The following is a 24,215-nucleotide window of genomic DNA, read 5'->3' as shown; positions in this document are numbered from 1 at the left end:
AGGAATAAGTCATTTCTGCTACCTTTTGATTGGGACTGATCTCTTACCCTCTCATCCCACTCCAATGCAATGTGGATGAACCCTATATAATGCAATTAAAAAGAAAAAGCATCCTGTTCTTCCTTTTGCTGAAATATTCCCGATCGATTGACAAGAAATGGGAAATTATAGTACTTGCTGGAGGCAAATACCACGTGAGAGCACAATCAGAGCCATATAGCACATTAGTGTAAAACCAGTGCTCCTCCATTGACTTCAGAGGTGTTATTGCTGATTTATACCAACATATGAGGAGACTCACTATCGCATATGCCACCACTTAAGACCTCCTCTCTTCAGCAAACTACATGTTCTATCCTTCTTGGGGAGGCTTTATAGAAGACTATCTTTTTATTTTATAAGGCTGTCCCCTGGGGACCTTGGCTGCTACCTCTATTTGTAGGCGCACCTTCCTAAGTGGGGTGGATAGGATAGGCTGTTTGTTTTCATTCTGCCCATGAGGGAGCATGAGCTAGGACCTGACCAGTCAAGTAACCTCTCAAATGGCCAGGCCAAATGATCGGTAAAATGGAATCTGACTGTATCTAATTTGGGTTTAATTATCACTGATGCTGCTGTCTGCCAGTCATCCCATCCTTGATCCAATGGACAAGAAAACTTGCATTAAACAGTTGGTGCTGCTAAGCCGGCATGTGGTTGGCAGGGATCTGGTTAATAGGGAAGTTAACTGTCTTGTGATGCATGACTGATTTTCTATCAGTTTGATTGGGATTCACATCCATTTTAATTTCATACCTCAAATACCATGTACTAGTTAACGGCAATGGCTCAAAGCAGATTTACACTTTATTGCTCATTTAAAGCAAGGGATATCAGAGTAGCTCAAATGTTCCAATCAGTGCTGCTTGTGGCAATGTTAAAGTGTGCACATGGTGCCATGGATTAAATTGGTATCAACCCATTGAAATCAATGGAGCTATACTGAGTTACAGCAACTGAGCATCTGGCCTATAGCAAAGAAAAGATAGGAAGAATAGTAAGAGGCCAATATGGCACCATCAGGAGTTCTTTAATTACATGAAAATTAAAGGAATTCCATAAAAAGTGGAAACGTGGACAAATTTCTAAGCACAAAAGAACAGTGCAATCTGGTAGGGATAAAATCAGAAAGACTAAAGGCTGGTCTATGCTACCGCGGTAAATCAATCTAACTTACGCAACTTCAGTTCCATGAATAATGTAACTGAAGTCGACATAGTTAGATCCACTTACCGCAGTGGCTACATTGTGCTGTGTTGACGGAAGAGCGTCTCCCGTCGACTTCACTTGCGCTTCTTGTGGAGGTGGAGTACACAAATTGATGGAGAGTGCTCTCCCATCGATTTAGCATGTTTTCACCAGACCAGCTAAATTGACAATTGCTGCATCAATTACAGCAGTGCCGATCTACTAGTAAGTGTTGACATGCCCTAAAGTGCAGAATGAGTACATTAGGAGGAAGGGAAAAATGAAGGAAATTGTAGGTCCGTTACTTAGCAGGGAAGCAGAACTAATGATGGAGGACACCAAGAAGGCTGCGGTATTTAATGCCTATATTGTTTCTGTCTTTATTAAAAAGATTATTACCAGATGCTTAATACAATTAATATTAATACCAAGGGAGAAGGATCATAAGCCGGAATAAGGAAAGAACAGCGTTCAAGAATGTTGAATAAATTAGATGTATTCAAGTTGACAAGGCCTGACAAAAATTCTTCCTAGGGTACTTAAGGAAGTAGCTGAAGCAATCTTGGAACCATTAACGATTATCTTTGAGAACTCATGGAGGATGGTGTGGCCCCAAAAGGCTGGGGAAGAGCATACATAGTACCTATTTTTAAAAAGGGAACAAAGAGGCCCTGGGGAATTATAGACCAGTCAGCCTAACTTTGATACCTCAAAAGATACCGGAACAAATGATTAAACAATCAGTTTGTAAGCACCTAGAGGATAATAGGGCGATAAGCAACAGGCCGCATGATTTGTTCAGAAAAAATCATGGACACCAATGTAATTTCCTTCTCTGACAGAGTTACTGTCTTATTGGATGTGGGGAGCAGTAGACGTGATATATCTTGATTTTTAGTGAGGCATTCTTATAAGCAAACTGGGGAAATGTGGTCTAGATGAAAGTATTATGAGGTGGGTCCACAACTGGTTGAAAGACCATACTAAAAGAGTAGTTGTCAGTGGTTTACTGGTAAACTGGGAGGATGTGTCTCGTGAAGTTCTGCAGGGGTCTGTCCTGGGTCTGGTACTTTTCAGTATTTTCATTAATGACTTGGATAATGGTAGGGTATTCTTATATAGTTTGTGGATGACACCAAGCTGGGAGGGTCTTCAAGCACTTTGGAGGACAGTATTTAAATTCAAAATGACCTTGATAAATTGAAGAATTGGTCTGAAATCAGCAAGATGAAATTCAGTAAAGACAAGTGCAAAGTTCTGCACTTAGGAAGGAAAAATAAAGTGCACAACTACAAAATAGGGAATAACTGGCTAGGTTGTCGTACTGCTGAAAAGGACCCAGGAGTATAGTGGCTCGTGAATATAAGTCAACAATGTGACGCAGTTACAAAAAAGGCTAACATCATTCTAGGGAGTATTAACAAGTGTCATATAGAAAACATGGCAGGTAATTGTCACACTGCTTGGCAGTAATGAGGCCTCAGCTGAACTATTGTGTCCCATTTTGGGCAGTACACTGGAAAAAAATGGACAAAGAGCAACAAAAATGATAAATGGTCCAGAGAACCTGATCTGTGAGGAAAAGTTAGAAAAACTGGACATGTTTGTTTAGTCTTGAGAAAAGAAGACTGAGAGGGGAACATAAGTCTTGAAATGTGTTAAGGGCTGTTATAAAGAGGAGGGTGATCAACTGTTCTTCCTGTCCACTGGAGGTAGGACAAGAAGTAATGGCCTTAATCTTCAGCAAGGAAGATTGAGGGTAGATTTTAGGAAAAACTTTCTAACTATAGTTAAGCTCTGGAATAGGCTTCCAAGGGAGGCAGTGGAATCCCCATCATTGGAGATTTTTAAGAAACAGGTTAGGCAAACACCTGTTGGGGTTAGTGTAAGGATCCTGTCTCAGCATGGGGAGATGGACTAGCTGACCTCTTGAGGTCTCTTCCAGCCCCATATTTCTATGATTCAGCAATAAAAGTGTTTGATGGCACTTTTGTGAGTCTTCTCAGGAATTCATGAAATACCGGTTTCCTCCTCCCCACTCCCCTGCCCTTGTTTTTAGGAGAGTTTGGAATATTTCACTGCCCAAAGAGGAGTTGTACAGCACATGAGTAACACACTATCTCAGTGGGCATTCTCTGGTAATTCTTGGCATGTGTTCTTGGCTAACCAGTGGAGATGCTTCACAGTGCTGAATATGAGAGAACAGCAAGGTGAGGATCATCTTTCATTCATGTTTAAGCTTCAGGGCAGAGAGTTAGAAATCTCCCTCTGAGTCCAGAGGGTTGCTTGACTTTTTCATCCACTTTATATCCCCAGCCTTAAGGCTTCGTGTCCTTGCAACCATTCTTCCAGCAAGGGGTGACTGGATAGGACCCCCCTTTGAAGTCTGTCAGTATCACTCCTTCATGACCTTCCACAGTCAGTGTTGAGCCATGTGGTATGTCTCCATACCAAAGGGCTGAATGTGCTGCCTCTGAAGTTCTCCCAGCCTCTTTTAGCCAGGCAGCAAGAGACATGCATTGGGAGTTGGTGCCTCAAGTGTTCAGCTTTGCTGATGAGGTCTCTCAGCCAGGCTGATCCAAAGGTGATCTTTTATACCAGACAAGGGGCCTCCAATTAGGGCTAAGTGTTCAGAAAAATGCACCGGAACTGTCTGCACAAAATATGTCCCACTGGATCTTCACAGATAGGTTCTTTTGCATATAGATGCCTATTTGCATGTACAGTTGCAGGAGTGTTCTTCTAAGTTTCAGGCACAATGTAGATATCACTTTATGAAAGTTTGGCCGTAGCTATATATCAAGTGCTTTCTTCTTCTGCTGTTTTAAAGAGAAAAAGCTGACACATCCTGCTGACAGGTGGGCTTTGGAACTCAGAAACTGAAAGCTGGAATCTGAAATGCTCCCATTTACCATTCTTTGGGTTGGTGGCATTTGAAGGAGAACTCCTCTTCCTAGTTTGGTCTTTGACATGGGCAAGAGGATGGGTTTTTTTACCCATGTGGGGGATACAGTTTTTGTTTTGTAAAAGCTAAAGCTACCTGAGACCCATACCAAGCCCCCACTGCAGTGATTTGCTGTGGAGGGAGATGGCTGGTATATATCGTTACTGACAATGGGAAATAAACCTTCAGGAATTACTGTAAATTAAACAAGAGGAGTGTTTAATTGAAGTTCAAATGTAGCAATAACACTTTTAAACAATGGAAAGTCTCCAGGAAAATTTGCTTATTGGACATGAACTGCATTTGGGGGCGGAAGGGGAGGGAGGGAAGGAAAGAAACCAGAGAGAGTGAGAGATGGGTGGGAGGAGATATTTGTATACGTAGATGTAGGACCAGATCCTCAGCTGGTGAAAAACAATATATTTCCATTACAGTCAATGGTGTTTCAGCATATGCTTAAGGGCTTTGCTGAAATGGGGTCTTACTGAATGGATGTCATATGCCTGATCATTTTCTTGGGGCTTTTTGGCACACAGGGGAAATCTCTCTCTCACCCCAAAAAAGTTGGAGCTCCTGAAAGGTGCTAACTCCACAGAAATGAAGTCTGAAATCCTTCGTGCACAGAAAATAAGTATGGCACAGTCAGCAGCAGAACATACTTCCATAAACCTCGCTGACAATGTGCCTCAACTCTTTACCAAGAGAGGTCATTTCTACGGATTGAGAGGGTTGTTCATTTACTCCTTCACATCTCTGCTGAGACTGCTAGAATGGGTGTTAACTTGTGTCAAATGAAGTTTTGTGATCTGGACACCTGTGAACAAAGAAATAGATTAAAACATCCATTAGATGGCAACAAGGTTCTAACATTACAAACCTGGTCTGGCTTTGACCTGGTGACCTAGAAGTAACCTCTGTACACTTTGCTACCAATCCCCTGAGAAATCCAGTTCTCAGCTACTTTGAATTTTGCTAAACTAGTCACCTCAGGCTGGATCTAGGTATTGTGTGTAATATAAAAAAAACTAAGAGAAAACAAAAACTTTTTGTGGTGTGTGTGTTAGGAGATTCATCTCAGAGGTAAAAATGTGGTAAAGAAAATTAAACAAAATACATACCTGGGGAAAAATAGCACGAATACTGATATTAACATCAATGAAAACCTGGCATATTCCCACCATTACAGACTTTGTTTTGAGTTTCCAGAGTAAGCACGCTTCTCAGTCTCTTGATAAATGACAGAGGGCTGGATTTATCTCATGGATCATAAGTAAATATTCATGAGTCAATTACATAATGTTAGAGATTTCCAAGTAACACTTACCAAATCCTCCTTCCCTCCCCTAGTATTACAGGGAAATCTCTTTATATATACACAGCTAAATGTTAAAACATTTTCCATAACATCCTGGGTCTGGATTTGCAATCTAACTGCTTAGTGATGAAATATTTGTGTCCTTCTGGTTGATCCTGGGGTGTGTGTGTGTGTGTGAAGAAACATGACCTTCAAGTGCTTTGAGAAGGCATCTTATCTTAACATAGCCAAACAACTTGAAGGCCATGTTATGGCAAACGTGGGGTGCTCATGCTGTTTCCCCCCAACTCTTGATTTTAGCCTTTGATGATAGTAAAATTCAGACTGTTTGTCTTTAAGGCACCACAACAGTGTTTGTCTTCAACTTAAGTCTATACATGCAATTCTAGTTAACTTCAAAGAAAGCAGATTTTATTGGCAAATTATCAAACAGAAGAGAGAAGCATTAAATAAAACAAATTGGAAATTGTCAAGGTTCCTCCCCCACTCTGAACTCTAGGGTACAGATGTGGGGACCTGCATGAAAAACCTCCTAAGCTTATCTTTACCAGCTTAGGTCAAAACTTCCCCAAGGTACAAAATATTCCACCCTTTGTCCTTGGATTGGCCGCTACCACCACCAAACTAATACTGGTTACTGGGGAAGAGCTGTTTGGACACGTCTTTCCCCCCAAAATACTTCCCAAAACCTTGCACCCCACTTTTTGGACAAGATTTGGTAAAAAGCCTCACCAATTTGCCTAGGTGACTACAGACCCAGACCCTTGGATCTTAAGAACAATGAACAATCCTCCCAACACTTGCACCCCCCCTTTCCTGGGAAATGTTGGATAAAAAGCCTCACCAATTTGCATAGGTGACCACAGACCCAAACCCTTGGATCTGAGAACAATGAAAAAGCATTCAGTTTTCTTACAAGAAGACTTTTAATAAAAATAGAAGTAAATAGAAATAAAGAAATCCCCCTTGTAAAATCAGGATGGTAATTACAGGGTAATTAGATTCAAAACAAAAAGAAAAGGAGTACTTGTGGCACCTTAGAGACTAACCAATTTATTTGAGCATGAGCTTTCGTGAGCTACAGCTCACTTCATCGGATGCATACTGTGGAAACTGCAGAGGACATTATATACACAGAGACCATGAAACAATACCTCCTCCCACCCCAATCTCCTGCTGGTAATAGCTTATCTAAAGTGATCATCAAGTAGATTCAAAACATAGAGAACCCCTCTAGGCAAAACCTTAAGTTTCTCCCAAAAAGATACACAGACAGAAATAGTTATTCTATTCAGTACAGTTCTTTTCTCAGCCATTTAAAGAAATCATAATCTAACGCGTACCTAGCTAGATTACTTACTAAAAGTTCTAAGACTCCATTCCTGGTCTATCCCTGGCAAAGACAGAATATAGACAGACACACCGACCCTTTGTTTCTCTCCCTCCTCCCAGCTTTTGAAAGTATCTTGTCTCCTCATTGGTCATTTTGGTCAGGTGCCAGCGAGGTTACCTTTAGCTTCTTAACCTTTTACAGGTGAGAGGAGCTTTCCCCTGGCCAGGAGGGATTTCAAAGGGGTTTACCCTTCCCTTTATATTTATGACAGAAATAAACTCACCAAATATGATAGCAAACACCACTAGACAGCCACCATGCTTGCATTATATTGTATGACATTGTTACCCCTATGGCATAGCCTTGGCCGTCTCTCACTCACTTTTCATCAACCCATGCCCACAAGAAGATGTCAGTGTCTGAACTTGTTAGCTGCAAGCCATGTGCCCAGGAAGGTGTCAGGACTGGAGCTCACCACAACCCCTCTTTCTTATAGCTGGTTTGCAAAGTTTTAAGTCACATGCTAACATTTGGATATTGCATTACCCCAGACTAAATGGAGGATAGCAAACCAGTTTGAATCCAGTTGGAAAGGCTCCTGCTGTGTCCAGAGCCCAAGCTATGCAGGAACATTAGGCAATATGCTATTCAAGTATCCTGTCCAACATTGCATGCTTAGCCGTAAGTCTTAATCATTCTCAGATAGGGTCTCTGAGATGGGCCAGTGTTTGCATGTTACTGGGTTTTCTCTTCTAGACAAACAGCAACAAGCGTAAAGTGATCTCCCATCCTTGAAGGCAAACAGCTTATGGAGAGACACATTTCATAGACTCAGACTCTGCATTGGTCTTAGGGTTTGGGTCATGTTTAAAGTCTGCAGTTCATATTGAATGGGCTCTATCTCCTGTAGTCTCTCACAAATGCCATTGTTATGGTTTATTCCAGGGGAGCAGCACCAAAGAGTATTTCCTTCAAAGGACTTTGCAGAGCCTTGAGCGCTATTTCTACTTGATTGCTTTCAACTACTACCTTCATGAACAGGTGAGTGTTCTCCCCATTCTCCTTGTGAAGCCTATGCCCCCTCACCCCAGTACTTCATTTCAGCAGCTCTACTGGGGGTGGAAACAAACATGTATGCTGATGGGCTGGATGCTGGAAAGCCCAGCTTCTGCCACTTTCCAGACATTGATTTTGCCCTCCTCATAGTGTCTTCAGATGCTCTTGGTTTTATGTTTGGAGGTATAGTTCTAATGGACTACTATGAGTAAAATCCGGTTAGGAGCTGGGGTAATGATAATGGAGGCCCAAGCCCCTCTCCCACTATATACTGTGTGTATGGTACATGACGTTCCCTGAGAAAACAGTCCCCTTTTGTCTCCCCGAGGAAGGAACCCCAGGTACCAAGTGGTGACTCAGTGAACTGTTGTATCAGCTTTTCACCTGTGGAGCATGGAATCAAATCCTGGCAATTTCCAAGTGAAATTGGTTTGAAAACCTTTACTGTGTCTCTTATTTGTCCACATCAAAAAACCACTGGAGAGTATGGTATCACTATGAGCCTGAGGCTTTGGACTGGAGTAGGAAGGCGAATATCAGGGTCAGGTTGTGCGAAGCTCTGAAATGGGATTTTTAAAAAAGCGGTGAGCTTTCAACCCTTTTCTGAACTGCTTGTAAGGATTGCCCTGTAAGGTTGCTGTTCCTGTAAGATGTATGTGTAGTACAGTGCTTGCATTTATCTGTTCCTGAACAAAGCATCTCTCTGTCTCTCTCTCCCTGATAGTACCCCTTGGCCTTTGCCCTCAACTTCAGCAGATGGAGGTGTGGGCACCCAGAGCTTTACAGGCTGCAGATGAACATGAACCTGTCAGAGCTCACAGTGACGGGGGAACTGATAACAAAGGGCACACGAGTGCTAGTGAGTGAGCTCCTTAAATCTTCTTGCAGATCCCATCCTTTTCAGGGCACGGGTAATACAATAGGCATGTGAGGCTTATTTCAGCCTCTCTAGAGCCACATACAGTATATCAGAGCCAAACACTCTTCAGGGGGGGAAAAAAAAAACAACCATGCTTCCATAAGCTTACAGTGAAAATTCACTCTGATGGGGCCAAACCGGAGCCCTTGAGCCCTATGTGCCCCTCAGCATTGGAGTGTTTGAAATCTCGCGCCTGATTCTGTGACTTCGATCCCATCCTGACCCTTGTGTCAGACGTGCACATTGCAGTGCCCTGGGCAGCGTTTGAAGGGGAGTGGGAGTCTCTTGGTGGAGGCAGTTGTTTTACCATTCAGTGCCACTCTGACCTGGGAAGTGACCAGCTGGGAGAGTCTGTCTGGGAAGACCTGTGATGGCAAAGGTGCCAGCTGAACCAAGAGAGTGGAAATGTGGCTTTCATCTAAGTTGTGGCTCCAGCTTACTCTGATTTTGTTCTGCTGCAGGTGGTGGATGAGCGTTTCTCCCCAGATGTGCTCAGCACCGTCAAGGAAATGAGGGTAGCTAACTTCCGGAGGGTCCCCAAGATGCCTGTGTATGGGATGGCACAACCCAACTCCAAGGTAAGAACGCAGCGTGGTGGAGATTCTGGCACAGGGGGAGGTGACCAGAGTGCAGGACTGAAACCTTCTGGGTTGTGCCAGTACAGGTCAGTTTGAAACATGTATGTTCTGGGGGGGGGGGTTCATTTTGTTTCCATTTCCCATAGGCCATTGGAAGTGTGCTAAGCTACCTAACTGATGCAAAGAGGAAGTACTCCCACATCACATGGATAAACCTCCGTGAAGAAGTGGTGCTGGAAGGGAATGAACAAATCTACACCCTCCGGGAACCTGGGAACCTGGAACAACAGATTACGGTGCCTGTTACATCACCTGAACAACTAGAGGTGAACACTCAGCACCTTCTGCCTTTCCTGTTCTTGGTGGTAGTCTCCACTGCTACTAGAGGGCTTAATGCAGTGAAGCAGGCACTAGGAAATGTCTTGGCGCTATTTTGGTCCTGTAACATTTTGCGCAAGCAGCTTGTATTGCTTTATTTTCATTGACATATATGTAACTGCTTTGTGGTTACAAAGCAAATACTACATGGTAGTAATACTTGAGTAACTACCACAAATTCTCTAAGCCAAGGCAGGTGAGGGGATATCTTTTATTGGACCAGCCTCTGTTGGTGAGAGAGACAAGCTTTGGAGCTTACACAGAGCTCTTCTTCAGGTCTGGGAAACTAAGGCCAGGTCTACACTGCAAATCTATATCGGTATAACTACATCACTCAAGGTTGTGAAAAATCCATGCCCAGGAGTGACGTAGTTATTATGAACGATCTCCCGGTGTAGTCAGCGCTATGTTGACAGGAGGGCTTCTCCCGTCGACATAGCTTCCACCTCTCGGGAGGTGAACTAACTATGTTGAAGGGAGAAGCTCTCCCATCAGCGTAAGAGTGTCTTTACGTAATCTCTACAGTGGCACAGCTGCATGGGTGTGTAGACCTGCCCTCACTCAGGCCTTGTCTACACTACCAAGTTTTGTCGCCAGAAATTGCCTTTTGGAGACAAAACAGTGAGAGCATACACACCACAATGCGATTTCGTCGGGAAAAATGCCCAGTTTCTGCGACAAAAAACTTCTACCCCTATGAGAGACATCTTTTTTCTTTTCCCCCCTCCCTTTATTTTGGACAAAGAGCCAGTGTAGACGCCACAGTTTGTTTTGTCGACAGAACTGGCTTCTCCCAGTGTCTCACAATGCCTGCCCTGATCGTTCTGCTCAGCGTTTTGATCTCTGCTGCCTTGCAGGCGTGCACCCCTCCCCTTTCAAAGCTCCAGGAAATATCTGACAGCTGAGTGTGCTGCTCCCTTTGGGGGACAAAGAGGAAATCATTGGCATGCTCCTGTTCTGCCCTGCACTAGGAACACAGTGGCAGGCAGACTGCTGTTGTGGGATGCGGGTGGGGCTGAGGAGAGCCTGCTGGGCTGCTTTGACATTTCTCAGCACAGAGAGCTCACAGAGCTACTCACGATGCCGCTCCCAGCAGCTGAGGAGGCTGAGGGAATCCCAAGATGCGCAGCGATCAGCTCCACCTTCCCACAGCACTGCACTGTGGGATACATACCCACAGCGCATTGCTCACACTGTCAGTGATGGTGCCCCCAATCTGGACATGATCTGTCGACAGAGGGAGCAAGTGTGAACACCCTTTGGCGATTTTTGTTTTGTCGACTTTTGGGTGTTGACAAAGTTTTGTTGACAAAACTTGGTAGTGTAGACAAGGCCTCAGTGTCGCTGCTAAATACAAGATTTGAACAGATTGTTTAGCATAAGTAGGTAACACATTTCAAGGGTGCTTAAAGGGCCACTTCATCTTGAATGGTCCCTTGAAATATGTGTTAACCACTTATGCTAAACAATCTGTTCAAATTTTGTATTTAGCAGCCACACTTGTGAGTTAGGTTATATCTACAATGTTCACCTTGCAACGGCGTAGCTATGCCACTGTAGCCGCACCAGTGTAAGGTGTGCAGTGTAGCTGCTCTTTGTTGCCGGGAGAGAACAACAACAATGTCCTGGCAACAAAATAAAACCACCCTCAAAGAGGGGTGGTAGCTGCGTCGACGTGAGACCGCTGCTGCTGATGAAGCACGGTCCACACTGGCGGTCTTTGTCGTTAAAACTTCTGTCATTCAGGGGCTGTTTTTTCACACCCCTGAGTGGCACTTTCGTCATTAAAACCGTTGTCAGTGTAAACAAAGTCTCAGTTTCCCAGACTTGAAGAGCTCTGTGTAAGTGCGAAAGTGTGTGTCTCTCTCTCTCCAACAGAAGTTGGTCCAATAAAAGATATATTACCTCATCCACATTGTCTCGCTAATATCCTGGGACTGACACAGCTACAACACTGCATATAACACAAATTTAGTAATTACTGTGTAACACGCTATGTTCTCAGGATACATCACAGTATTATTCTAATGAAGAATATAAGAAAAAGAGAGAGTTGATTTTGTTACTGCATAGTGCACGTATAAACTCAATATTTAAAATATAATTCTGTACGGAGTGGTTATTTTTCCCCTCTCAAATTGCTGTACCATGGCGGGGGGGAGCAGGAGGAGGCAAGAACAACAGTTTTCAGTTTGCTAATAAATAAGTCAAAATACCACCAGCCTTAATGTATACCAAGCTGAAGATGGCAAGTGACCATCAGCAAATGAGATTTACATTGACGTACTGGATACTGCATTTAAAGATATCCCATCCATATGCTTCACAGCAAGGCATGGACCTGTGAGCCACATCAGTCCCCCTCTTCCTCTCACCCCGTTCCCAGCTGGTCACCTACTTGGGTTGCTGCTTATCACCCACCCCAGGGTGTTGTGCAGTTGGCACAGAGAATTTCAATTTCTGGATACCGACCAAAGGTTTTTCATCTCTCTCGATTCTTTTCTTTTTTCCTCTCTGCCTTTCTGCTCACCCGTCCCACTCTCTCTCTTTTCATGTTGGCAAGTAAGAGAAAGGAGGAAGGAAACCAGTCTCATGACAAATACAGTTTTGTGTGGCGTAACATATTTTATATCAGCTGTAACCCTGGGCGTTGTGGCTTTGATACAAAAAGCGCAGTTGTAATAAAATTATTAGTAAATGTTTATTCAGCACCCTAAATGTATATAATATTTTACAGAATGTGGAATAAAACTCAGCTCCAACCTGGAGAGTTTATAGGGTGGCTTGTAAGAGCATGTAAATAATACAGTTAGGCAAAGGAGAACAGAGATGTTCTTGGCTGGATCTTGAAAAGGGATAGCCAGGACAACTTAGAGGAGAAGGGTGGACCCATCACAGCGGTCAGATTGTGTGGTGGGACGTGTGGAGAAGGGAGTGTGGAGAGACTAGATTCCTGAGTTAGGCAAGCCCATGAGGGGTTTTAAAATCAGGATGGCAATTTTAACAGGATCTTGAAATGAATGAAGAGTCAGTGGAGGTGTACAAGCATGGGGCAGATGTGGTTTTGTTTCTTTCTACAAAACAGAAGGTGGGCAGTAGCATTTTGAACGTGTGGGAGCTTGAAGAGTTGGAACTTGGGTCGGCCATACAGAACTTGAAGGGAGTTGTCAGGCAACGATGAAGATGTGGATCAGGATTTCAACAGAGGCAGAAGCTGTGTACGAGTGATGTTGCAGAAGAGATTATGGGCACATTTGTATCTCTGGGAGATGAGAGGAAAAGGGGTCAGTCCTTGACTCCTTTTCCTCTCAAGAGATTAAGGACAGTAAAAAAAACCCTGAAAGGTCAGAGTCAAGGTGGGCGATAGAAGCATGTGAATTTGTGTTTGTCTGGGCATCTTAGATGATTAACAAAGTATCATACATTCCTACCTCATTGGCAGAGTCTTTGGGAGAGGTCTAGACCAGGGTTGTTGTAGATCTGTCTAAGGCATATTAGCAGAGCTGTGTGTGTTAAGTTTCCAAACTGTGGTTTTGCACTATGCCTGGCATTAGTTCCTCGCTTCCCTGAGTCCTAAGTTCACCTACAAATTTATGGGGAAATAAAAATTTCCTTTTAGGGTGAAAAAGGAAGAAAGATTCTGAAAACTTATGTTAAGTGTCCATACAGTAAAGGAGTCTTGTTCAGTTTCTTTGTCTCTCCCCTGCAGAAATTAGAGTCTACCTTGAAGAATGACGTGCTAAAGTCCCAGAAGTGGCTGGAGGTGTATCTGGAACAGGAGAAGCAGATGAAGATGTTTAAGAGTTGCCTGACCACACAGGAGATACTTAATCAGCACAAGAGCACATGCCAGGGGCTGGTCTACAAACGAATCCCAATCCCAGACTTTTGTGCTCCCAAGGAGCAGGTAATGGAGGAGCTAGAAGCTATTCCTTAGTTTCAACATCAAAACTCCCCTGAAGGGGCCATGGTGAATGCCTTCAGTGAGAATCTCCTGAAGGCATTCTACCCCACCACTTTCAAAAGGTGGTGCGTGGGTAGGTCAGCTCTTCTCTCTCCCTTCCCCTCCCAATTTATGATATCTTTCTCCCTATGACCAAACTGATACTCCGCTTCCTTCCCGGTTTGACTTTCTCTTCTGGTTTCCCCCCTCCAAATTGATGTTCTCTCTTCTTTTTGCCCTAAATTGTCTGTCTGTCTGTCTGTCTCTCACTTCCTCTTCTATTTCGCCCTGCAGTTGCTTTCCTCTCTTCTGGCTCCTCCCTTTCCCTCACCTTAAGGCACTGCAGACTCTTTCCCTAGAGGATTGCAGAGCTGGTGCTGTGCTAGGTGTATGGTTGCTGAATCTGACTGCTCCATTTTCTTTCTTTCCCTGTGTTTGTACTCCAGAGAAGTGGATGAGGCAAGTTACCAGTCTCCTGTCTGTTCACCATTGTGGTCCTCAGTGCCTGGTGGCTGACATTGCTTTTGAAAAAACAAAGGCAGCATGATTGCAATCCCTAGCATGATGTCTGGTACTGTAACTCTGGGACAATCCTGGCCAGAATGAGATGCTCTGGAGCCCTGGGTTGTGTGTACTGCTTGCGTTCCTGCACAGTTTTATAGACTTGTGAAGAGGAGACTTGGTGTGTGCTCCTCTAGGGAAGCTGTGCAGTTGCTTACAATCGCTGAATCCTCTCCAGTACACCAGAGACACCTCCTAGCCTAAGAGTCACTGATCCGTATTCTAGTCATTTGGCCCATGCGGGGATCTCAGATGCTTTTGTCCATGAAATTTCATTTCTTTAGTTTTACAGGTCTGAACGCATTTATATAAGCATTGATAGAATCAGGACCACTTTTCAGTCATGTTTATTGTAAGTGTGTTATTGCCATCTGCTGGTCTCAACCTGCAATTATAGATTTGCACCTACAGTTGTTAATCTCAGACTTTCCTTTGCATTTCTGTTTATCCTAAACATCTTATGTCAATGCAAAAGAAATTAAGAGAACTGTAATTAGCATTATCCTAGAGAGATTTCCTATTTGCATTTTCACTAGAGTGAAAACGGATCACCTTGGGATAGCCACAGAGAGATGCGTATTTCTTTACAGCTGCAGAAACTGAGGGATTTAAGATCAATTAGTCTGGATTTGGTATAATCACACACTATTCTTCCTTGGGAGGAGAAACTTTAAGACCTATGTAGTAACACTGTAATGTAGATGGTGCCTTATACCCTGGTGATAGACCCATTAGGAGTACCTGAGAAAGATGGGGAACAGCTGCTTTTCAACACCTCAGGGGAAAAAAGTTGGCCAATCACAGGTTGTGCAGGTGAATGCTGCTGGTTCACAACATATCACGGTGTAGGATTAAATGGAGGTCTCACAGAGACTCAGTGGTAGCCCTCTTAAATCTGGACTAGAGTATTCAAGTTCCACATTAGGAGTAAGGATCTTCCCTAACTGCTGTCACTGCAGTGCACTGTGCTGCCATTCAGATTCAAGTTAAAGATGCCATGGCACTTTCTGCAAGAAATAGGGGGTTATGCCTTTGCTTAGGCCAATATTGCCTCTCTGGTATGGCTGAGTATGAGCAACTGCTGAATGCATCAAAGTCTGTGGCATTTTCACACACAGTCACTGTAGTCCCAGTGTGTATCTTCTTGCTTTGTAACACCCTTTGGGTTACCTGGAAAGTAAAAGGCACTACAGAAAGCCAGATACAGTTCTATTAATCCATGGAGGGGGTGGGGGGATGACAGAATCCATGAGTCACACCAAGCAGGGAAAGTCTGTATTTAATTCTTTTTGTTGTTCATTTTCAGGATATAGATCGGCTGTTGGACGCAATGAAGAGCGCGCTAGCTGAGGACTCTCACACAGCCTTTGTGTTCAACTGCCATAGTGGCAGAGGGAGAACCACCACAGCCATGGTTATTGCTGTCCTCACGCTCTGGCATTTCAATGTAGGTATTAGCCCAGGGATGGGTCTCTTGTTCTAAGGAGGGTTTAGAACAAAGGAAGCTCCGAGGAATGAATCCCTAAACACCAAACCCTAGCCTTGTGAGCAATGAAAGAGGGCTGTGCTGGAACCTCAGCAGGAGCCTTAGGGCTTGGCCACACTTGCAAGTTAGAGCACATTAAAGCAGTCCCAGGTGCCCTAACTCATGATCCGTCCACACTGGCAAGCCACTTAGAGCGCCTGGACTCTGCAGCTGGAGCGCTCCTGGTAATCCACCTCCTCAAGAAGCATAACGCTTGCTACGCCTCGGCTGAAATGCCCCAGCGTCAGTGTGAACGAGGTGTTGCTTTACTGCGCTCTGATTGGCCTCTGGAAACATCCCATAATCCCCTTAAATCAAGTGGCCACTTTTGTCATTGTTTTGAATTTGGCTGCAGGAATGCGGATATGCCCTTTCAAAGCTCTGTTTCTGATAGCCGGCATGCTTATCTGCGCCGGGACAAAGCAGCCATTTGTGTGGAATGCTACTTGCTATGACTGAACTTACAAGACAACACGCTGACACGCTCTCAGTTCCCCAAAAGCCCACTCTCTCTTCCCTCACATACACACAACACACTCCCTGTCACAGTCCACCCTACCCCCCATTTGAAAAGCACGTTGCAGCCACTTGCACGCTGGGATAGCTACCACAATGCATGGCTCTCTGTGGCATTGCAAGAGTTGCTAATGTGACCACGCCCATGCGTTTGAATCGGACAGTGTGGACACACTGCAGCGCTTTCCCTACTGCACTCTCCAAGGGCTGGTTTAACTCACAGCGCTCAACATCTGCAAGTGTAGCCATGCCCATAGAGTGGAATAAGGCCTCTAATAAGGTTGGTTAAACTACATTGCTGCTGAGCAAACCAAAGAGTTTTCATTTTTGCTGTGAGTGTGGCCACTTAAGTGATGGAACAGATTATCCACCAATTCCTGCTTCATTACATCACTTCCAGATCTGACAAGTCTGTTTCCTTGAGCTCTACACTGCTGGGGCTAGTCTGGGGCATGTCCTAGTAGTGGAGCTGGAGGTTGTCAGCTGCATGAGCAGTGTCACCAAGGAGTTCTGCTGCAGCTTGCAATGTTAGCGGGGTTTTTTTCCAATGAGAAATGTGGATCAGTGTTTTTAAATGACCTTGGGTGTGGCTTTGGATTGTGGAAACATCTCCCTGTTATGAGCAACTGCTGTGTGCATTAAAGTCTGTGGCATTTTCTCACAGTCACTGCACTCCCAGTATGTATCTTCTTGCTTTGTAGCACTCTTTGGATTACAAGGACATCTCCCTGTTATTAATCCTTTCTTAGATGTAGCCAGCAAAGAAGATTAAGAACAACAGCTAGTAGGACATAGTTGTTGTTATTTTTGGCAATTCTTCAGCACCTTCCATCAAAGGCATTGTACTGTGCTTTGTAAACATTAAGGAATTAAGTCACGTTCACCTCATGAAGTAGTCTCTTTTTACAGAGCAGGAAACCGAGGCACAAAAGTTCAGTGACTTGTCCAAAGTAACTCAACAAACCTGGGACAAAGGGCATATGGGGGGCGGCTAGTGGTTTGTCATCAGACATAAAAGTCGGGAAACTTGGCCCTTTATTCTTGATACTTCGAATGACTGCATGGGCAAGTCATTTAACTGCTGTTCCTCAGTGTCACGTTCTGTTAAAAGAAAAAAAAAAGGCATAAATAAGTGCTTTGAGAGCTATGGGTGAAAAAAGCTACATATTACAAAGTATTATTTGTAGAGCCCATGCCTCGTGGTGCGCAGTTCTTCCCTTAGACCACTGTATTCTCACATATGGTATTGTTAAGTGGATCAGGAGTTCACGCAGGAAACTATTGTGTGTGAAAAGAACAAGGAGTACTTGTGGCACCTTAGAGACTAACAAATGTATTTGAGCATAAGCTTTCGTGAGCAAAAATGCACTTTGTAATTGGATAGGTTTTTAACTGCTCAGCTTGGCTTGGCCTCTTTTTGCTGCAGGGCATCCCTGAGATGAGTGAGGATGAAATTGTAAGTGTGCCTGATGCCAAGTACACCAAAGGGGAATTTGAGGTGAGTCCTTCTCCTATATTAATCTGCCTTTATTTCAGGGTGTCTTGTGAAATCTCCAGGGGCTGCTCATGTCCTGTTCCTTCAAACAGCCTCAGCATTTCAGCTCCTTCATTCAGGAACTGAATTTCCCATTAAGTGATGTGGTCTGTGTTTAGGATTCTGAAGCAGCCAGACTGGAGTCTGTTCACACTATGGTTAAAACTCTGATAATAACAACCCGGTTCAAGCGTGGGTCCAGGCATTTGGGGGCTTTTCTGGGTCTCTGACACTGGGGTTAGTATGCTCATGGTTCGTATTTGGAGATAGTGTGGTTTTTAAAGCAGCAAAAAACCTATGTGCAGAACAAGGCAAGGGGATGATGATGGCCTGTTAAAGATTAACCGTTAGGCTGGTCTCAGGAGGTGCTAAATGTCTGTTTCCATCAGCAATATCAAAGCAGAGACCAGGTGTTAGTCTACAGGAGCCATGTCTAAAGAGCCCTCCATTTGTCTATCAGCTGCAGACAATCTGAGTATCAGATAAAATAGCTAGAATAATAAAGTTTTTTTTTTTTTAAATAGGGCTCTCTCCCCACACCCCACCAGAGAGTAAATGTTAACCAGCTGAGTTCGAGCCTCATTGACCCTCCCTCATCTGCTGATGATGGTATATGATTGATTATGCCCTATTTTATTAACCCCAGCCTCTACTGTTTTCCCATTGTGACATCACTCTGTTCTGTCCATTTTTATTTTCCAAAGGCAACAAACATTTCACCGAAGTGTCTGGCATTGTGCTTCTGAAAGAGGCTTATGAATACCACAGCACATGTGGCAGTTATATTAGTGTGTCACCTTGGCAAGTCCGCCTTCTGGCTGGTGACCTGCAGGTGTGTAGTACTATAATGGCATCTGCTTATAGTGAAGTCAGATTAAGTTTCCATTGATCATGAAGTAAAATGAAGGACCCTGATGGTTCCAGGGCAATTTCAATTCTGGTCATATTGAAATTTTCCTGGGGGAAACAACAACTTGATAATCGTACTTTTATTTTTTACAGTATAATAAAGAGAACTCTGTTGTTGTATCCTGAACTAAAAATGACTCCAAACCCAAAATATAATTATTACCAAATTTATGTCAAGCCCACAAGCTGTTGCTGCTCCTGTTCTGAAGCCATATCAAAGTAGCTGGTTTTGAGACTGAATTGGATGAGAAATGTTTGGGGTTTTTTAACAGAAAGAGAAACTCTTGAAGTATGTCCTAGCATCTTCAAGGTTCTGCTTGATTGAATCAAGAAACTGAGGTGGCCATGTGTGTTGAGGGAAGAAGAGTGGTCTGTTGGTTAGTCACTGGGCCAGGACCTGGGTTCAATTTCCTGCTTTGCCACAGACTTCCTAGGTGATCTTGGACAAGCACAGAGTCTCTCTGTGAGGTCTGCAAAATGGGGGTGATAGTCGAAGATTTTAAGGCCAGAAGAGACAATTAGGTCATCCAATCTGACCACCTGTATAACACAGGCCCTAGATTCTACCCAGTTACCAGTAAACTGAACCCAATAACTGTGTGACCAAACATATCCTCCAGAAGGGCATCCAGGCTTGATTTGGGGGGAGAGAGAATCCACCCTTCTCTTGGAGATTGGGTAGTAGGTCCCTATCTTACAAGGGTGTGAGGAAGAGAAATATGTTAGACAGAGAGGTGCTCAGATTCTATGGTAATGAGAGCCATATAAGTATCTAGGATAGACAGATAATTTGTATCAACTGTCTGATAAGCTCTGAGGGGTTGTAGCCAGTCAGAGTTCATGGATCTATATGCTATGCAGTCACTATATAGATGAGAGTCAGACATGGCTGTTTGGCAATATGCTCTGTCTGTGTTGTTGTAGCAGTTTATTAGCATTAATTCCATCCTAATAGCACATACTGTTTAAAATTCCAGTTGAATTGAGGGGGAGCAGGTCTGTCTGTCAGTGACTCTGAAAGGAATGAGTATGTAATCAGCACTTTGGGTTTCAGGGCAGAGGTGATAATTACTATGCTATTAGATAATAGATAAATAGTCTTTGTTCCTTAGGTGTTTTCAGGAGTCTCTTTCGGTGGGGAGTCAGTGAAGACCCACGATGATGTCACTCCCCTGCCTTATATAGCTTTTACATCTGGCAGGAATCCTTTGTTTCAAAGCTTGGTTCCCATGCCAGTTAATGGAAAAATACTGATATTCCAAGATGGAGACCGGCACCAGATGACTTGGTCACATGTCCTTGTAGTGTCATGCCAGTATTACTTGGAGGCTGTTTGTAGGATTCTCAGGAAGGCTCCCCAGGTGGGAGATAAGCTTCTCCTAGGGCCTATTGTTTTCCTAATGGCCCTTCCGCATCCAGCTATTCAGAATGAAAGCATCGGGTCTAGTGGGTGTTCCTCAAGTTTAAACACATATTTTTAATACAGATACCCAGTCAATATTCCTAACTTCCGATACAAAAATTATACTTGCATACAAAGAGGATAATCATATTCAGCAATTCATAACCTTTCCAGTGACATCCCACAGGACCTATCTTACATTAAACACATCATAACTATGTCATAATCATATAATAATCTCTCTCTGAAGAATATGGGGTCGCAACAGGCTCCTCCAGATTTAGAGAGTGCAGTCCATCTTGTCTAAAGCTTTTCAGGGGCAAGCAGTGTGTGGGAGTGGGGAATATAGTAGGAAGCCCCAGTACTGGACTGGGGGAGATAACCAGCCTTGGTTTAACTAGGTGTTTATGCTAATGGGAGCTTAGTAAGGCAGAGCAGCTGTGTTGGGGACAGATTTTCTCCTACACTAAGATATGCTCGAGGTGGGTGTAGGTGCGTGTGTGTTGTCAGAGTGCCAGTTGTGGATCCCTAATTTCTCTGTTCTGCACAGCTCCAGCTGTGGTCTTGGCAAGAGCAGCCTGTACATCAGCTGGCAGTGCCAACCAAATGAGAATTGATGGAGTGCATTGAGGCTCTTGCCCACTGCACATGTTCTACACAAGCGTTAGGAGGGAGTGATGATCAAAGGGTGGTTTCAGAGTAACAGCCGTGTTAGTCTGTATTCGCAAAAAGAAAAGGAGTACTTGTGGCACCTTAAAGACTAACCAATTTATTTGAGCATGAGCTTTCGTGAGCTACAGCTCACTTCATCGGATGCATACCGTGGATACTGCAGCAGACTTTATATACACACAGAGATCATGAGACAATACCTCCTCCCACCCCACTGTCCTGCTGGTAATAGCTTATCTAAAGTGATCATCAAGTTGGGCCATTTCCAGCACAAATCCAGGTTGTCTCACCCTCCACCCCCCCACACACAAACTCACTCTCCTGCTGGTAATAGCAGGATAGTGAGTTTGTGTGTGTGGTTTTTGGAGGAGGGTGAGGCAGTGAGAGAACCTGGATTTGTGCAGGAAATGGCCCACCTTGATTATCATGCACATTGTGTAGAGAGTTGTCACTTTGGATGGGCTATTACCAGCAGGAGAGTGAGTTTGTGTGTGGGGGGGTGGAGGGTGAGAAAACCTGGATTTGTGCTGGAAATGGCCCAACTTGATGATTATTTTAGATAAGCTATTACCAGCAGGACAGTGGGGTGGGAGGAGGTATTGTCTCATGATCTCTGTGTGTATATAAAGTCTGCTGCAGTATCCACGGTATGCACCCGATGAAGTGAGCTGTAGCTCACGAAAGCTCATGATCAAAGGGTGCTGTGCTAGCTTGACACCAGCTGAGAGCTCCCAGCCCTCCCCTCTCTCTCATCCCACCCCAAAGGAATTCTGAGTTGGCCACTAGGTGGCCTCTTTGGTCTGCTTGTAAGGAACAAAGGGGCCAGACTGTGGGCAAGAATCTGGCCTTAAGTGCTTTCGGGGTGGTGGTGATTATTTGTATTACTGTAGTGCCTAGAAGCCCCGGTCATGGACTTTGCTGTACAAGGCTCTGTACAAACACACAACAAAATGGTGGTCCCTGTCCCAAAGATCTTACAATCTATGTTTAATACAAGAGACAGTAGGTGGCTGCAAGTGGATAGATTGGGGCGCACAATCTGGAATAGTCCCGTCTATTTTGTGCTCCTCAAAGTGTGTAGGTTTTGGAATGAAGTCGGTTACTACTCTCATACTCCAGGTGGTGATGAAGGTGGTGCAGCTTTTACCAGAGGGGCACAGAATGAAGAAGGAGGTAGATATGGCCCTGGATACTGTGAGTGAGACCATGACACCTATGCACTATCACCTGAGAGAAATCATCATATGCACCTACAGACAGGTGAGTGCGACAGTCATGCTTCCGAGATTAACTCTCTTCATTCCATATTTATTTTTTCACCCTCCTGTAAATGATCAAGTGGAAAGTGCAGGCACTGTGATTAATGGCCTAGATATCTGCCTAGTTTCGTGTGGTATTTATATTACAGGACAATCCTGAGTCCTATTGTGCGTGGTGCTGTAGAAACACACACAAAGGCATGGTCTCTGCTGCAAAAGGTTTCTTAATATAGCATTGTGGCTTCTTCAAGAGCCTGTGGGTATGTCTATAGTACCCGCCGGATTAGCGGGCAGCAATCAATCCAGCGGGGGTAAATTGATGCGATAAATCGACCCCCAAGCGCTCTCCCGTCGACTCCTGTATTCCACCGGAGCAAGAGGCGCAGACAGAGTCGACGGGGGAGCGTCAGCAGTCGATTCACCGCAGTGAAGACACCACGGTGAGTAGATCTAAGTACGTCGACTTCATTGCGTAACTTAGATCGATTCCGCCCCCCCTCCTCCCCCCAGTGTAGATCAGGCCTTTAGTGTCCTGTCAGAATGCTGTTTTGTTGCTTATTTATTACAGCGAAGCTTTTCGGTGCGTTACTAGAGAGATCTCTGCACCTCCTTCAGCTGTGACATGCTGGCACCCCAACTCTCTGCTTTTCATTTTTCTTCAGTGGCCAAAGCGGTGTCGTAAAAGCTGCGACGATAGTACTATCACTTTTCGGCCCAGACTCAGAGCTGGTGCTGTAACTCTGACCAGTGTCTGTTTATTGTCTTATGGGTGAATATTTGAAAAAGAAAATCTGCTTTCAAAACACAATGCTTATGCAGATGGTTTAAACCTTATTCCCTGTGCTAGTTTGTTATTCATTGCAGTAATCTCTAAAAGTATGTCTCTTAAGCACTTGCTAAGGATGGTATTCCTGCACTGTTCCCAAGCGTCACAACCTCTAGCAGAGCATTTCATTTTTACAATGTGTATTGTATGTTTCAGTGGTAGCATGGGTTTGATCATGGAGGGAGATGGTGGGCAAAGGAAGTTTGAACCAAACCCTAATAAAAAGCAAAAGGATGGCTTCCAGAGATATTTGGTAAATGAGAAGGACTGATAGGTGTACATATCACTCCAGGCATAATGGGACAGGTTGGCTTTTGATCACAAGTTCATTGATTTTTTGGGGGGCAGATTAAATCAGTTGTTGCATGGTACTGATTGCCTTCAAGACAAAAAGGGCACTTCCTGCTTTCAGCCAGCAGGTGGCAAAGGTGCTCTTTACGGTCTCTATTCTGGTAATAGAGTTATGGTCACTTACTCATTTTATTCTTGAAGTGGAATAACTTGTCTTTTAATGTGGGGTGGTCTGGGTGGGGAGAAAGGGGGACTGTGTGAGGGGGGAGGGTACCCAGGAGTTTCCCAATACCTGTAGGAGACCTCTGATTTCCTTCTGTCTCTGCTTTTACATCTCCCTCTCTGAAGAACCTGTATGGCAGGCTCCTGTCAAAGCCAAGTAGTGCTCTGGACTCCCATCAGAGCCCATTCACACCACTCCCCTGCCAGTTTCAGTTTCCCATAGTGTCATCTAGCTTCTGCCAATGAATTTACATGAATAGTTCTGAATATTAACAAGCTATTTCTTGCCATGAGCAATAGAGTGTGTGGACGTGGGATTGCTGGCATGGAAATCTTAAGGCTGCTTAAGGAACATGCTCACAGAATACTGTATACTGTGTATTTTCATCTTCTCTGGAACTAGCATAGAAATGAGAGAAACTAGCACAGAAAATGGTCACAAAGCTAAGCTTAGCAACAAACCCTGCAACTTCCATTTTCTCGTATGCAACTCCAAAGTGTATACAGCTGGGAAGGCCAGTCTATAAAGGAGACATTATCTGGACTGACAGGCCCAAATATAAACAACTTTAAAAATATTTAATTTATTTTATTTTATTTTATTTTATTTTTTTAATATAACCCTGTCTGGGAAAATCTGACTCCCTCTCCTGCAACCCCTTAGCAAAAACCAAAGCCTGTGAGATGGATGAAATTCAAACTTCATTGCTAGTTGGTGGCTGAGCCACAAAACCCAAGAGGGCTGTGGCTCTCCTCAGTTCCTTAGCACACTATACTGGCCCCTACTTGTGTGGTCTATCCTGAG

The 24,215-nt window shown here is 44.1% G+C and overlaps 1 protein-coding gene across 3 annotated transcripts in view; it reads left to right on the top strand.

The window, feature by feature from the left end:
* The window catches only part of PALD1 (phosphatase domain containing paladin 1), a 170,761-nt gene that overhangs the window by 71,950 nt on the left and 74,596 nt on the right, over positions 1-24,215 (top strand). For all 3 annotated transcript variants that reach the window (XR_013346656.1, XM_077821981.1, XM_077821980.1), the window contains exons 11-18: positions 7,765-7,860; positions 8,600-8,734; positions 9,256-9,372; positions 9,519-9,698; positions 13,460-13,657; positions 15,561-15,701; positions 17,722-17,793; positions 21,932-22,072. Coding sequence is in view for 2 of the 3 variants with exons in the window: in XM_077821981.1 (XP_077678107.1) it covers positions 7,765-7,860; positions 8,600-8,734; positions 9,256-9,372; positions 9,519-9,698; positions 13,460-13,657; positions 15,561-15,701; positions 17,722-17,793; positions 21,932-22,072 (1,080 nt within the window). In the remaining variant the exon portion in view is untranslated. The remainder of the gene's footprint in view (positions 1-7,764; positions 7,861-8,599; positions 8,735-9,255; positions 9,373-9,518; positions 9,699-13,459; positions 13,658-15,560; positions 15,702-17,721; positions 17,794-21,931; positions 22,073-24,215) is intronic.

This window comes from Eretmochelys imbricata, chromosome 7 (assembly GCF_965152235.1).
Source record: "Eretmochelys imbricata isolate rEreImb1 chromosome 7, rEreImb1.hap1, whole genome shotgun sequence".
NCBI lineage: Eukaryota > Metazoa > Chordata > Testudines > Cheloniidae > Eretmochelys > Eretmochelys imbricata.
This window is presented reverse-complemented; position numbering and strand designations above follow the sequence as displayed.